The sequence below is a fragment of the Chiloscyllium plagiosum genome, unplaced genomic scaffold (genome assembly GCF_037043375.1).
Source record: "Chiloscyllium plagiosum isolate Xiang-an unplaced genomic scaffold, Cpla_swu_hap1 HiC_scaffold_27, whole genome shotgun sequence".
NCBI lineage: Eukaryota > Metazoa > Chordata > Chondrichthyes > Orectolobiformes > Hemiscylliidae > Chiloscyllium > Chiloscyllium plagiosum.
The window spans coordinates 15,719,383-15,735,278 of record NW_028270165.1 but is presented as its reverse complement, the minus strand read 5'-3'; the positions used below and the strand labels follow the sequence as shown (position 1 = coordinate 15,735,278).

The 15,896-nt window shown below is 47.4% G+C and overlaps 1 protein-coding gene across 9 annotated transcripts in view; it reads right to left on the bottom strand.

The window, feature by feature from the left end:
* LOC148143224 (uncharacterized) overlaps positions 1-13,272 on the bottom strand; it is a 30,481-nt gene extending 17,209 nt beyond the window's left edge. For 6 of the 9 annotated variants that reach the window (XR_015751144.1, XR_015751146.1, XR_015751148.1 and 3 more), the window contains exons 1-2: positions 13,143-13,272; positions 3,717-5,771 (exon numbers count right to left, since the gene is read on the bottom strand). Coding sequence is in view for 1 of the 9 variants with exons in the window: in XM_087974074.1 (XP_087830200.1) it covers positions 4,143-5,363 (1,221 nt within the window). In the remaining 8 variants the exon portion in view is untranslated. Of the gene's footprint in view, positions 1-3,238; positions 5,772-9,745; positions 9,855-11,131; positions 11,262-13,142 lie in introns of those variants that run through there. The other 3 variants (XR_015751142.1, XR_015751145.1, XM_087974074.1) reach the window with 3 other exon arrangements.
* Between the last annotated feature and the right edge of the window lie 2,624 nt (positions 13,273-15,896).

The following is a 15,896-nucleotide window of genomic DNA, read 5'->3' as shown; positions in this document are numbered from 1 at the left end:
TCAGCTTGAGACAGGAGACTATTGTGACAGATGGAATAGCTAAATATCTCTCATGACAGGTTAGTCTGGAATGCAAAGATCACTGTAGCAGAGTTAGCAATAAATATCTAACCGTGACATTAGAATAACATTAAGTAGAATGTACAACTAAAGAGATAATGGAACTAACATCACTGGTTTATTGTATGGCTAGAGTGAGGTACTTAGCTTATCATGTCCAACTATATTAATCAAACAGAAACATGATAAAAATGATAAAAATCCACGGACCCTGAGGTTCGGGGGAATTCGAGAATCTGCTTTCTCAGTGTCACGGTTTTTTGTTTGCAAATAAAAGACCTACTTCTTGAAGAACTCTCTGCGTCTCCTGGTGGTTCTCTACATTTTCTCCACAACAAATTTGGCGCTGCGAGCAGGGTTGTGCAGAGACCCACCTGGACAGAGGGCGGCAGTAACAGGGTGCTTGTTGGTCCACCAGGGGCATTCCCGAGACTGACAGAATAAGGGTACCCAACAAAAGAACGTTAGCATTTTTGCTGTGAATTTGGACTATATTCTGTTGGCTTCGAGTGGTCCTGGGGGACTCAGAGGTGCAGGAACCTGCCCGAGGGTCTCTCCGATCCAAGATCCAAAGGCGAGGGGTAAATTGCAGCTGATGGAGACGTGGAGAATAGGTCAAGAAAACTGCATAGTGGGGTAAGGGGTGAGTAAGAATGGAACGTAGCAATTGTTGAGTAAAAATTCCACGTGGTGTATATAAGACCCTATAAATAGATAGGGCAGAATAAAGAAGGGGAAATTGTTTTACTGGAAGCACTGATAGACCTGTTTAGAAAATTGGCAGATTGGCAGTGGATGATTAAAAGTAAAATAGCAGAGAATAGTCATAGTGTTATATTGTTACTAGACTGTTAAGTGTTTTAGATAAGGCCTGTAGGATAATAGGATTTTTGGAAATGAACAAAGGGTCTGTTTAAGTAAGGCTCTGGGTGACAGCAATTGATTTAAAGCAGCTGTTAGCAGCAAAGCTCTGTGTGTGAGAGAGAGCAGGAGCAGCTGTCGCTTGCAGAATGTGTGTGTGTATGTGTCTGTGAGAGAGATAGAGTTTATAGTTTAATCATTGTGATCTGATTTGTATGCATAATTGTTTGTGGTGGTTAAATGTTTATTTTGATTTTATTTTGCACTAAGAATTTAAGAGTTCTTTTTTGAGAGAACTTTCTCAAGAAACATTTAGTGATTGGTGCAGTGTTAGATTGGTTTAGGCTGAATGAATGAGAATAGATTGTTTGTATTAACTAGCTGCAACTGAGGACGTTTAGAAACTGAGATTGGGAAGGGACAATTGCAAGTTATAAAGTTAGGAATTGCTTATACTATTGAACAAAGTACTATCGGACTTGAATGGTATAAGCAAGTGATTTATGAGAGCAAAGACAATACATTAGTTGGACTGAAATATATCGTAGGATGGATAAAGGGACTGCAGTTGAGATACTGAGTGAGAAATTTCCAATGGCAAGAAATGATATTGTAAAAATTTCAGAGAAATGGGAAAAAAGAACTAAGGATTTATTGACTAAATGGCCAAAAGAAGGTACCTTTGATAAACATATGTGCATTGAGATGGAAGGATTAATTAAGAACTATAAGCCGCAAGATAAATCTAAAAATAAAAACCAAAAAAGGGATCAGGAGATGGAAATACTGAAACTTTTCAGGAACGAAGGTGAGGAACTGAAGGTAGCTTGTCAGGCACCTGTGGTGACCAGGAAAGCTGCAAAAGAACAAGCTGAGCAGTTACGGGAAACAGGAAAGCAGGAATCAGCTGCCCCCATCCTCTATACCCAGATGTAAAAGAGTTGAATAGACCTCCTCCCTACTTGAATGAAGAGGTATTGAAGCAGTGTCCAGTAATAAAGGGAACAGTAGAAATAGAGGGATAGTTAGAATGGTATGGAAGTGCGGAAGACAAAAATGAACTGAGGGAAAGAAGAGAAAGAGAAAAAAGGGACAGGCAGGAGCAAATAGAATCTATACAACGAGAGCAAGAAGAGCAGAAACATGAGATTAGTGTGCTGCGTGGGCTAAGGGAACAAAAAGCAATTGAGGAATACTCATTGCGATATGAAAGGAGGGCTGAAGAAAAAAGCTGTGAATGTGACGTAAAACAAGCAGAAAGGGATGATGAGAGACCAGGAAAGAAAAAGGTCCCAGTATCTAAAGAATGGGAGGAATTAGAAATAGCATCGGACTCAGAGCCCGAGGGAGAATTATTGAGAAGTAGTGTTAGTAAAGGGAAAAAGGGCCAACAAGGAAGGATGCTCCTTATAAAAGAGGGGAGAAACCCAGCCTACATGCCTTGGGGAACTCAGGATCGGAAAGACTGAAGAATGCGCTGCCGGGTTTACATGAGGGAGCAGGAAAGTGGATCAGGGCTTTTGAAGATGAAACCACAGGGCGATTGCTGGCTATAGGAGACTTGAAGGCACTGCTGGTGAGGTTGGTAGGGCTCCCGAAAGTCAAAGGAAATAATGGTCCGAATCCACTTGAAAAATGTGGCAGACAATCCAATGATTGACGGGGTCGGGTTTGATCAAGTGAGACAGAATGTATGGCAGGCCTTAAGAGACTGTTATCCACCCAAAATGGACCCCCAGGCTCAGATGGGATCCACTGGGAGAAAGTGAAAACCTGGCTGCTTACTTGGAGAGACAGTTAAAGAAATGGAGACTGGAAACAGAGCAAGACATAGAGTCTAATCAGTTGCTGAACACAATGTTCCGAAATTCCATCAGAGGCAATGCCCTCCCAAGTCTGGTCAAGGCTGGGGGAGGTGGTGGGTCTGACATCATCAATGAGCCACCAGGAATTGAGAGATCATATAGCTCATGCAGCTGAAAGGTTTCAAAAAGACAAAGAGAAACTGTTTGAACAGCAGGAGGAGGTGCAAAGGAAGCTGGCGCAAATGCAGCTCGAAGAGCTTAAAAAGAAGAAAATAAGACTAAAATGGTGTTGCCAGTAAGAACCGATACAGCAATCAACATTGGCGTGAACCAAGTGCCGGCGCAAGGGGGTTCCTATCAGGTAACCAGACGGGAGCCAGAAAGTCCCATGCCAGCAATTGAGGGTTTTAAGAGAAACTTTCCTGCAGGTGACTTATCCGAGGCAGGGCAGATTTAAACAACAGCCGAAACAGAACTGGAGTTCCCAAGGACAGGGACCTAGGAATGGTATATGATAAATAATCAGGCTCAAGGGGGCCCAGAAATGATGTGCTGGGGATGCCATCAACCAGGCCACTTTAGGAGGAATTGCCCTTATTGGACCGGACCCCCCTCTGCCCTACAGTGGGCCTAGACGGCAGGAATCCCCAGTGCCCACTTCCCAGACACCTACAGGCCCATATGGGATGTGTTAGGGATGCCCTGAGAACCTGGGTGGGAAAGGGCACTACCCTCTAGTAGCATGGGAGGCTGATCAAGAACCATTAATACAAGTTAATATAGAAGGGCGGCAGACACCGGTGATGATAGACACTGGAGCTACGTACACTTGTGTACAAACGCAGTGTGCCCCTTCCCATGTCAAGTAAGTTTGTTAAAACTGTAGGGTTCTCAGGGAAATCACAGTTAATCCTATTTACAACTCCAGTACTGCGCAGCAAAAGTAGCAATTTTTTCAAAACAGCTCAAGGTCAAAGTGCAACCCCTCACCTTCTTGATTATTGGTCACCACTGAGTTGTCCCTTTGTAATTGGATCCTTAGTACAGCCTTATCCCAGAGGAGGTATTGCCTCACTCAGCAATTTCAACCTGTATCCAAGTAAGTTGGATGAGTAGCGTAGAGTCAACCAGACTGCTGTGGGTCTGGAGTCACGTGTAGGCCAGACCGGGTAAAGGATGCAGCTGGAACGACGTTCTCTAATAACTGCTCAAGTCTTCCCTAAAAAAGAACTGAGTGAATCAGATGGGGGTTTTCTTCCACCCCGACCTCACCGACAATGGTTTCATCTTTAGATTCTGAACTCCAGATTTCTGACCAAATTCCAATTCCACCATCTGTCGCGGTGGGAATCGAACCCGGGATCCCTGGAACTGGGTTGATAGTCCAGTCAATAATGGCACTCGGCCGTCACTCCTTCAATCCCCCTGCGATGGCACATGAACTCGCTGGTGGCTCCGCAAGTGGGAGGACCGGGTGAAGCCCTTCCCGCACTTGGGGCAGCTGAAGGGCCTCTCCCCCGTGTGGACCCGCTGGTGGGCCAGCAGGTTGGAGACCTGGGCAAAGCTTTTCCCGCACTCGGGGCAGCTGAAGGGCCTCTCCCGGGTGTGGACCCGCCGGTGCCTCAGCAGGTAGAAGGAATCGCTGAAGGCCTTCCTGCACTCAGGGCAGCTGAAGGGCCTCTCCCCCGTGTGGACCCGCTGGTGCCTCAGCAGGGAGGAGGAATCACGGAATGCCTTCCCACACTCAGGGCAACGGAAGGGCCTCTCCCCCGTGTGGACCCGCTGGTGCCTCAGCAGGGTGGAGGAATCGCTGAAGGCCTTCCCGCATTCGGGGCAGCTGAAGGGCCTCTCCCCCGTGTGGACCCGCTGGTGGGTCAGCAGGTGGGCGGAATTGCTGTAGGCCTTCCCACACTCGGGGCAGCTGAAGGGCCTCTCCCCCGTGTGAACCCACTGATGCCTCAGCAGGTAGAAGGAATTGCTGAAGGCTTTCCTGCACTCGGGGCAGCTGAAGGGCCTCTCCCCCATGTGGACCCGCCGGTGCTTCAGCAAGTCAGAGGAATCACGGAATGCCTTCCCACACTCAGGGCAGTGGAACGGCCTCTCCCCCGTGTGGATCCGCTGGTGCCTCAGCAGGGTGGAGGAATCGCTGAAGGCCTTCCCGCACTCGGGGCAGCTGAAGGGCCTCTCCCCTGCGTGGACCCGCTGGTGGGTCAGCAAGCTGGAGGAATTGCTGTAGGCCTTCCCACACTCAGGACAACTGAAGGGCTTCTCCCCTGTGTGGACCCGCTGGTGGGTTAGCAGGTGGAAGGAATTGCTGAAGGCCTTCCCGCACTCAGGGCAGGGAAATGGCCTCACCCCCATGTGGATCCGCTGGTGCCTCAGCAGGTTGGAGGCCTGGGCAAAGGCCTTCCCACACTCTGGGCAGCTGAAGGGCCTCTCCCCCGTGTGGACCCGTCGGTGGGTCAGCAGGTTGGTGGAATTGCTGAAGCCCTTCCCGCAGTCAGGGCAGGGGAATGGCCTCTCCCCGGTGTGGCTGCGCTGATGAATCTCCAGGGCAGATAGAAAATGGAAGCCTTTCCCGCAGTCACCACACTTCCATCGTTTCTCCACGGGGTGGGCATCCTCGGGTTTCTCCATGGCCGAGGTTTCAGCCACACACAAATGTGTGTGGAGCCCCTCTCTACCGTGAATTCCTCTTTCCAGGCTGTATAACTGCTTCAGGCTCCACACTCAGTGCGCTGCAATAGTAGGGTCTCTCATCCAGTCCCACGGATGCTGAAAACATGCTCAAACAGGAGCCAAACAGCTTTGCTCCTTCTCACAGAATCATAGTTGAAAACCGTTGTGGTCCCGATGGATTGAGTGACTGTCAGACATTGACATCAAAGTGAGGACTGCAGACGCTGGAGAGTCAGTGTTGAAATGTGCAGCGATGGAAAAGCACAGCAGGTCAGGCAGCATCTGAGGAGCAGGAGAATCGACATTTCGGGCATAAGCCCTTTATCTGTTGATTTTGAAACTTCCGTCTTCAGATCTTCAAATACTCTGTAAAAAGAGATTACAAAGGTCATCACTGCCAGCCCAGGGTAGAAATTCTGAACAAGGAATTCTACTTTCTGTGGAATATTTTCTTTTGTTATTCCACAAAATTGAAAGCACCATCCCACTCTCTCTCCCCCTCTGTTCTCACTCCGTTCTAACTAATTCTCCTGAAGGTGCTGATTCAGGATCTTACAGGGGCAGAAAAGCAAAAACGTCAAGACTGACTTCTCTCTGAATTTTGGATAATTCCACCTGAAGGTTAATATCTTTCACAACACTGGGATACTGCTGAGAGATAAGCAGGTCTGCTTTTGGGAAGCAAATAAAAACAAAGAGTTTGTGATAACCCCTTCCCTTCAGAGAATCCCCATAGTCTGGAAGCTGGCCACTCGGCCCAACGAGTCTCCACCCCGACCCTCCGAAGGGTAACCCACCCACACCCATTCCCCTACCCCTATTGATCAACATTCACCTCCTGATTAATGCATCTAACCTGCACATTCCTGGGCACTATGTAATTTAGCACGGTCAATCCATCCTAACCTGGACAAAGTTAAAAATCACACAACATTAGGTGAGTGTTCAATGGGTTTATTTGGAAGCATTTGCTTTCGGAACGCTGATCCTTCATCAGGTTGTTGCGGAGAATAAGATCATAAGACACAGAATTTATAGAAATGCATTATAGTGTCCTGCCATTGAAATGATATATTGAACAAACCTGGATTGTTAAGTCTTTCATCTTTTAGAATGGGTTGCAGTTATCATTACTCTGTAAATCCCAGAAATTCTTGTATAAGAATACAAGACTTATACGTGTTTATGTGCATGAAAGAGAAAAAAAAGTCTATTTCTGTGCTGTATATTTCTAAACTGTTTGATAACAGATGCTTTATTTCTGTTGCTGTCAATGTTGTTGTAAATCATAGCTGGGTACTAATAGTTAGATGTAAGGGAGACAAAATTCCCCAAGTAGGGCACCATATAAATCCCGGGAGATCCTATTTCTGGTTCACTTCATGAACAAACATTAAGCACCAGCCTGTATTCATTTGTAATTTTGTTCCATTATTCTTGTTTTATTCCCTGCAAGGATGTGGGAGAATTGTTAGATTTGGGTCAGCCATTTTGTCACATATTAAAAGTCTGGAAACCATTTTGACTCTCATCTTAGTGCCTGCTTGCTAAAGCTTATGTTTCCCAGGCTAAGCGGAGACGGTTGGCCTGCAGCTTTACTGCTCCCTGATAAACAAATTCTTTCCATCCCCCACAGTTGGCGAGTCAGGCAGGAGATACCCTGGTCCTGCCAGGTCACCGGCCGATATCCTTTGAGAGGGGAAATATAGAAGGTACTTGCTGCTTCTGTTGTGTCCAAAATAAAAGGGAAAGCTGGCCAGGGTCAAAAATGCTGTTAGAAATGCTGATACAATTCTCGCTACTCAGCCACAAGATACTCAACAGGGTCCTAGCATCTGGACATAATGTTGCTGAGAGCACTTGTGCTTTACAAAGTTAGTAATAATGAATTTGCTTGCCCCAGGGTTTTGAGAGGTGAAACCCTATTTGACAAACCCTGCACTCACACGGAGGTCCATGGCATGCTTCAAGATGCCTCTGATCTGTTCGAGTGCCCAACATTAGTTTTAATTGCCGAGTAGAAATCTGCAATGAGTATAATTGCTCGCTTCAGGATGTCCAGACTTGAATGAATTCGACATACAGGACACATTGGGCAACTATTAAAGACTCCGTTGTACTTCCCCTGGGTTGTGGACTCATGTAGAGAAACAAATAACTTGATTGAAAACAGTGTTCGATTTGCAAATAGAATGGCTGAGAGGTATTTAGAGTTTGCACACTTGGTTAAGCAGCTATGCGTCACAGCCAGGATTTATGAGGCTCAACTCCCTAACTTGGGCTGTTCTGGAATGTGAGTGCCTCATTACCCTTGGAAAGTAGGAATAAATAAAAGCTGACAAACAGATATGAAGAAAGTTGGAGAATGTTACAGAGAGAGAGAGGTGCGTAGGGAGGGGGGGGGTCGTAGGCAGGCAGAGAGAGGGGCGCATGCAGGCAGAGAGAGGGGCGCAGGCAGGCAGAGAGAGAGAGAGAGAAAGAGGCGCAGGCAGGCAGAGAGAGAGGCGAAGGCAGAGAGAGAGGCGCAGGCAGGCAGAGAGAGAGAGAGAGAGGCGCAGGCAGGCAGAGAGAGAGAGACGCAGGCAGACAGAGAGAGAGACGCAGGCAGAGAGAGAGAGACGCAGGCAGGCAGAGAGAGAGAGAGAGAGAGGGGTGCAGGCAGGCAGAGAGAGAGAGAGGCGCAGGCAGGCAGGCAGAGAGAGAGAGGGGTGCAGGCAGGCAGAGAGAGAGAGAGAGAGAGAGGCGCAGGCAGGCAGGCAGAGAGAGAGAGAGAGGTGCAGGCAGGCAGAGAGAGAGAGAGAGGCGCAGGCAGGCAGAGAGAGAGAGAGAGAGGCGCAGGCAGGCAGAGAGAGAGAGAGAGAGAGGCGCAGGCAGGCAGAGAGAGAGAGAGAGAGAGGCGCAGGCAGGCAGAGAGAGAGAGAGAGAGAGGCGCAGGCAGGCAGAGAGAGAGAGAGAGAGAGGCGCAGGCAGGCAGAGAGAGAGAGAGAGAGAGGCGCAGGCAGGCAGAGAGAGAGAGAGAGAGAGGCGCAGGCAGGCAGAGAGAGAGAGAGAGAGAGGCGCAGGCAGGCAGAGAGAGAGAGAGAGAGAGGCGCAGGCAGGCAGAGAGAGAGAGGGAGAGAGGCGCAGGCAGGCAGAGAGAGAGAGAGGGAGAGGCGCAGGCAGGCAGAGAGAGAGAGAGGGAGAGGCGCAGGCAGGCAGAGAGAGAGAGAGGGAGAGGCGCAGGCAGGCAGAGAGAGAGAGGGAGAGGCGCAGGCAGGCAGAGAGAGAGAGGGAGAGGCGCAGGCAGGCAGAAGGGGAGAGCGAGAGAAAGCCATGCAGGCAGAGAGACAGACAGATAGGGAGAGACTGCCTCAGTGCCAACACCCTGCAGCTTGCAGAAAGGTTAACACTTTGTAATCTGGTTTGAATGCACATTCTCCTGGGTCTGGCACTGAAATCACAGGGGAAGCCCCTGCTGAAGAGCACAAACTATGGTCTCAAATAGGGTACTCCCTCCACACCCGAACCAAAATCTGGGTGACCCCTGCTGGACTGGTTTGTATTCCTTCTTTGCTGCTGCTGCCTATTTTAGTTGATTATGTGCATTATTGTACACACTTGGGCAAGGAGGGAATGGTTAATACTCTGTTACAAACTTGTTGGCACCTGGATTTTCAGAAAGCAGCGAGGAAAAGAGCTGAAGCGTGTTTAACTTGTAAATTTTAGTTTGATCGTTCTGCCTTTCACTGCACTCTTTCTTATCTTTCTTTCACTAACTGTGTTTGATTGGGCCTGATAACCTCTAGTAAATGGGAATTACACTTTAATGCTTTTCTGTATACACAGTAGGTCAACCACTCTAGCTGCTGAGTATGTGCCCATATCCCCATCCATCCCAAACTCGTACCAAGCGAGCCCTTATGGAGTTTAAGCAACTTGCAGCTTTCTTTCCCCCTGCCTTTGGAACTGCTCGACTGGAAATCAAAGTCACCCCGCAGACAATCCTGTGCTCGGCTCAGTTCACTGTTGTGGCCCTCCTCTCCAGCGATCTCTCAGATGCCGAGATTTCCCCCTTACTGATAATGATTCCCAATCCCTGGAGCTGTCTGTCCCTGTCCTTACTGAACCCGAGGACTATCTGTCTGATCTCCAACCACCACCCCATGACAATCCCCCTTTTGCTGACACCCACAATCTCTTCTTTTTAATAAAAAGGAGGGACTGTGGGAGAATTTGACCAAAATTGCCACAAAACTGTGGCAAAGTCATTTTGTCACAAAGCAATGTTTGCAGTAAAATGTAGCCTGTTAACATAATGCTGTCTGAGCCCTGGCTAAGGAATTCTGTTTTGATAGCCTGACCTTGCAGCTGCAGACTGTCTCTGCTCCTCAGGCCATTAGACTGTGCTGCTTCATAGAATGATGGATTGGTTCTCTCTGTCCCTTATCAGTAATTCGAGCTGAGCTGAACCTGCAGAATAAGATAACATTCTGTTTTATAAACATTAAGAAATGTAGGTCTTGACAATGTATGTGAACCTTACAACTGCCCCTCAGTTGCATAATTAATGGAGAGAGTGGGCTTGTGTTTTACCATAAAACTTGTAACATTCTGTATTTTATTGGAATATGTCAGACTTTGTTTTGAACTAAGAGGTATTTCCATGGTCTCCTCTCCTGACTACTTTGCTTTAAACAATCTGGCACACGAGTTACTTTGCCCCAACCATACTAATAGTTACATCGAAGGGAGAGAGAATTCCTCAAGTAGGGCACTATCAGAATCTTGGGAGAGCCCTATTTCTGGTTTACTTCCTAATGAATAAACATTAAGAACGAGCACCTATTCATTTCTAATTGTGTTCCATTTTTTCTTCTTTGATTCCCTGCTCTGACTATACTCTGTCCGGTTGATTGACTGGCTGGGAGATTGTGAGTTGGGTTTCAATTGACAATGTTTTATTGTTCTGGAAGGTGTAAAAGGGGCTTGAAAGCTTCAGCAAAAATCCAGCAGAGCCGAGAACAGACTGACATCTTATTCTGTGCAAACAAGGAGATCAACAGAGGACAGAGAAATCAGGCCCTAAAACCCAAGCTGACACCAGACTACCCTGTGATCAGTGCTTTGATTAACAGTGCCAACCCTCTACCTTTACCTCGCTTCCCGTCTGACTACCCCCTCGATATTCAGGATCCAATCCTTGTCATCCTGAAGCCATGTCTTTGTAAGGAGTCTCCGATCATTATTGTTCTTTTCGGTGTGTGCAGTCAATTCATTCACTTTTGTTGCAATGCAGCACACATTCAGACACATTGTTTTTAGTTTCAATTTTTGTGATCTTTAGAATCCAGTTTTGATTGCTGGAATATTTACTCTCCTTGTCCCTTTCTCTCGTTCTCTGATATTTATTTTCCACATCACTACATTGCTCACCGGCCTGGATTTGGATTGGCTATGCTAAATTGCCTATAGTGTCCAGGGATGTGCAGGTTAGGTGGGTTAGCCATGGGAAATGAAGGGTTATAGTTTCATTGTAATAGAAGCAGGAGTAGGTCATTTGGCCCATCCAGCCTGCTCCGCCATTCATTTAGATCAGAGCTGATCTATCCATAGACTCAGCTCCTCCTCCCTGCAATGTCGCAACTACCCTTCATTCCTCTATCATTGCAAATACCCATTCAACTGTGATTTGAATATACTTAACGAAGCTGCCTGTACTGCTTCCTTGGGCTTCCTTCACTACTCACCAGGAAAAGGAGCTCCTCTTCATCTTCACACCGAACGCCACCTTCACTATCCTATCCAACTGAGACTGCATTTTCACGGAACTATGAACCTGCACTCCAAGGTCTCTTTGTTCTACAACACTCCCCTTAACTGTGTCAGTCCTGTCTGGATTGCTTGACCAAAATATAACACCTCAACCTCTCAAAATTAAACTCCATCTACCAGTCCTCAGCTAATTCTAATTTATAGCAAATCTCTTTCCTCTCTTATTCCCTCCAAGCTGAAAATCTCTATCCCACACACTCTCCCTCCATTCTCAATTTGCTGAACCTAATCCCTGCTGTACATCATCCTGAAGGGTCTGGTTCATGCTGGTTAACAGGCCTACACATTGAAACATACAGAATCCTGAACGGCCTGGACAGAGTGGTGTTGGAAGGATGTTTCCATTGATAGGAGAGACTAGAACCTAAGGGCCCAGCCTTAATGTGAAGGGAAAACCTTTGAGAACAGAGATAAGGAGAAACCTGTTCAGCCAGAGAGTAGTGAATCTATGGAACTCACTGCCACAGAAGGCTGTGGAGGATCCAGGTCACTAAGGATATTTAAGACTGAGATAGATAGGTTTGAGAATAAAGGGGGAATCAAGGGTTATGGGGAGACACAGGAAAATGGGGTTGAGAAACCGAGCAGCCATGATTAAATGGCGGAGCACACCCGATGGGCTGAATGGCCTCATTTCTGCTCCTGTGTCTTATGGTCTCTTGCTGTCCTGGACACAGAGAATTGGGAGCAGGAGTAGGCCATTTGGTCTTCTGATCTTGCACCAGCATTGAACAGATCATAACTGGATATGAATCTCCCAACATCTTGGTGCATAGGCAGGGACTTTTTTTCACTGGAGCACAGGAGGTTGAGCGTTGACATTCGAGAGATTTATAAAATCATGAGGGACATAGATGAGGTGAACGGCGGGTATCCTTTCCAGAGGGTGGGGGGTTTCAAGATTAGGCAGCAAATGTGAAGGTGAGAGGAGACAGATTTTAAAAAGGCAGGTGGGGCATCTTTTTGTACATGGAGAGTGGTTTGTGTGTGGAATGAATGTCCAGAGGAAATGGTGGATGTAGGTACAGTTACAACATTTAAAAGACATTTGAATAAGTACATGAATACAAAAGGTTCAGAGGAATATGGGCCAAACACAGGCAGGTGGAACTAGTTTAAGTTTGTGAATATAGTCAGCATGAACTTGTTGGACTGGAGGGTCTGCTTCTGTGCTGTATGACTCGAACTGTTCTGTACTGGTCTTAAAACCATGTTCTTGCCTTCCCTTCCCCTATAACCGTCCACTTTGTTGTTCAAAAATCAGATGAACTCAGCCTTGAATATATTCAATGACCCCCTAACTGCAGGAAGATATCCCCACTTCCGATCCGAATTCCTTTTGCTGATTGCTTGCTGCACCTGTCTGACAACTGGCAGTGACTGGTGTAGGAGGACACTGAGGCCCCTTTGTCCATCCACACATCATTCCTGAAGAAGGGCTCGGGCCAGAAACATCAACTCTCCTGCTGCTTGGATGCTCTCTGACCTGCTGTGCTTTTCCAGCGCCACACTTTTCAACTCCGATCTCCAACATCTGCAGTCCTCACTTTCTCCATATCCCAATAAATCGCCATTTAAACAATACACCTCCTTTATGCTTTTTTTCCCCACAGCGAAGGCTATAACTTCACATTGTGGTACTGTATTTGTCATGTGTTTGACAGTTGTGGTCTTCTCTACACCAGGAAGACCGAGCATAAACTCGGGGAATGGTTCACAGAGCATCGCAGCCAGGTCCACAGAGGCCGTCCGGACTTCCCAGTCACCACCCATTTTAATTCCCCTTCCCATTGTGTTCTTCCAGCCTCCTGTCTGTTTTCCAGTGTCTCTCCTCCCTGGATTCAATCCCGTTCCTTTCAGTTGCTGCAAGTCAACAACTGAACCCGAGAATGAAAAAAAAAATGAAAAAGGGAGTGCTGTACTCACAGATGTTGGACAGAGGAACGAAGTTGCAGTCTGGACTGAAGCTCAGGGAGACAGAAACAGCAGCAGCACCAGCTTCAGAAGCTCATGGTCTACCTTCCGCTTTCAGACAATGGGGAGGGGGGGGGGGGGGGAAGAAGGCTGGGCTTTGATTGGCAGGAGGACCACGCTCCTTCCTGTATTCCAGGGCTCACTATTGGTCCGTCAAAACAAGGTCGCCCGCCTTTTCAGCAAACAGCAATGAGCATGCGCAATGTTTTGCTGACACTAGCAAACCTGCGTACTACTTGCTAACACCGATGAGCATGCGTAGTGTGCCCTGTGGACAGATTGTAAGTGTTCAAATGCCAACAAAATAAATAAAGAGTGGAGCCGCAATTTTTTTTATTCTATTATGGCTCGACATTTTTATCCCCTTTGTGTTTTTATGTCTCTTCCCCATTGTGGGGGGAGGTGGGAGTCCAAAACTAGAGGGCAGAGGTTCAGGGTTAGAGGGGAGAGATTTATGAGGGACCTCAGGGCAACATTTTCACACAGAGGGTGATGTGTGTGTATAGAACGAGCTGCCGGAAGAAGTGGTGGAGGCTGTTACAATTCCAACATTTAAAAGGCATTTGGATGGTGGTATGAATAGGAAAGGTTTAGAGGGAATATGGGGCATAAACTGGCAAATGGGTCACTAGATGAATTGAGGATATCTGGTTGGCCTGGACTGAAGGATTTGTGGCTGTGCTCTGTAACTCAATTTCAACACAGTCAGAACCAATTTCACAAGACGAGGAATAGGCCATTCACCCCCTACAGCCAGTCCTGAGCTGTGGCCTAACTCCACATATTTGAATGCAAGTTTCAAAGATTTTACAGCTCTTAAAAAATTGAACATGCTTTCAGACTTTAATGATGTTTCTGAATGAGAATAGCTAAAATGATACAAATGTAAAAGATCAGTAATTTCAGAATGTAATTGAAATGCAGAGCTTTTCTAACAGTAGGTGTGACTTCTGTCTGTGTCCCAATGTCAAGTCAGCCTGATGTTTAAATTACTTTCTCGAATGTAATTGAAAACAAATTCTGGGATTAACATACCAAAGAACAGAAACCCATTCTAAAAGATGAAAGATTTAATCTAAACTTCTTTAATGCATCACATCTCCGTGACACTCAATTCCTTTGGCTATACGTTCTGTGCTCATGATCTCATTCTCCACAACCACCTGACGAAGGAGTGGTGCTCTAAAAGCATGTGCTTCCAAATAAACCTGTTGGACTATAACCTGGTGTTGTGTAACTTTTAATTTTGTCCACCCCATTCCAACGCCGACATGTCCACATCGTGAACGCAGCCCAAACATCCCGATGCTGCCAATAAACTTTACAACGCCGATGAAACGACAGACTCTACACTCCTGAAAAATGTACAATTTCAAACAATACTGGCTACTCACTCACTGCTCCATCTGATTTGCGACATTGGAAACTTAGTGCAGGAGGCTGAAAGAAATGAGCAGCTTTAAAACAAAAACCTCTTGGAGCTCAAAGCTTTCAGTGAGAGTCTGAGCCCGGTGGTTAAGTTCAGGTAACTTTTATTGTGACCCAACTTTGTTACAGCTTCAGATTCCCCAGCAAAAAGGCAGAGAAAAGGTAGCTGCTTTTTAAACAGCTCAAGGTCAAAGCCCACATATCTCCCCTACCCCACCTCACTGTCTTTATTATTGGACAGCACGAAGTTGTCCCTTTGTAATTGGATCCTCAATACAGCCTTAACCCGGAGGAAGTATTGCCTCACTCAGCAATTTCAACCCAAACCCTGTCTCCAAGTTTCTCCCCGCTCCTTTGCCAGGAAGGGGCAGTGTAGAGTCAACTGCACTGCTGTGGGTCTGGAGTCACGTGTAGGCCAGACCGGGTAAAGGGTGCAGCTGGGACAACTGAGTGAATCCTTTCCCACAACAGCAGTTTGCTTCCCTAAAAGGATGTGAGTGAATCAGATGAGGGTCCTACCCCACCCCCGAAAATGGTTTCATCGTTAGATTCGGAACTCCAGATTTCTGACCGAATTCCAAATCCGCCATCTGCTGCCGTGGGATTCGAACCCGGGATCCCCGGAACTGGTTGATCATCCGGTCAATAACAGCACTCGGCAGTCACTCCTTCAATCCATGTGAACTCACTGGTGCCTCCGCAGGTGGGAGGAGAGGGTGATGGCCTTCCCTCACTCAGGGCAGCTGAAGGGCTTCTCTCTGGTGTGGACCCGCTGGTGCCTCCGCAAGTTGCCCACCTGACTGAATCCCTTCCCACACTCGGGGCAACTGAATGGCCTCTCCCCCATGTGGAGCCGCCGGTGGGTCTGGAGGTTGAAGGTATTGTTGAAGCCCTTCCCACACTCGGGGCAACTGAATGGCCTCTTCCCCCATGTGGAGCCGCCGGTGGGTCTGGAGGTTGAAGGTATTGTTGAAGCCCTTCCTGCACTCGGGGCAGCTGAAGGGCCTCTCCCCGGTGTGGATCCGCCGGTGAGTGAATAGGGTCAAGGCCTGGGCAAAGCCCTTCCCGCACTCAGGGCAGGAGAATGGCCTCTCCCCGGTGTGACTGCGTCAATGAATCTCCAGGGCAGATGGGACACAGAAGCCTTTTCTGCAGTCGCCACACTTCCACAGTTTCTCCACGGGGCAGAATTCCTCAGGTTTCTCCATGACGAAGCTTCAGCTGAACACAAACGCATGCGGGAGCAAAATGAGACATCAAGGCATTAATACAGACACC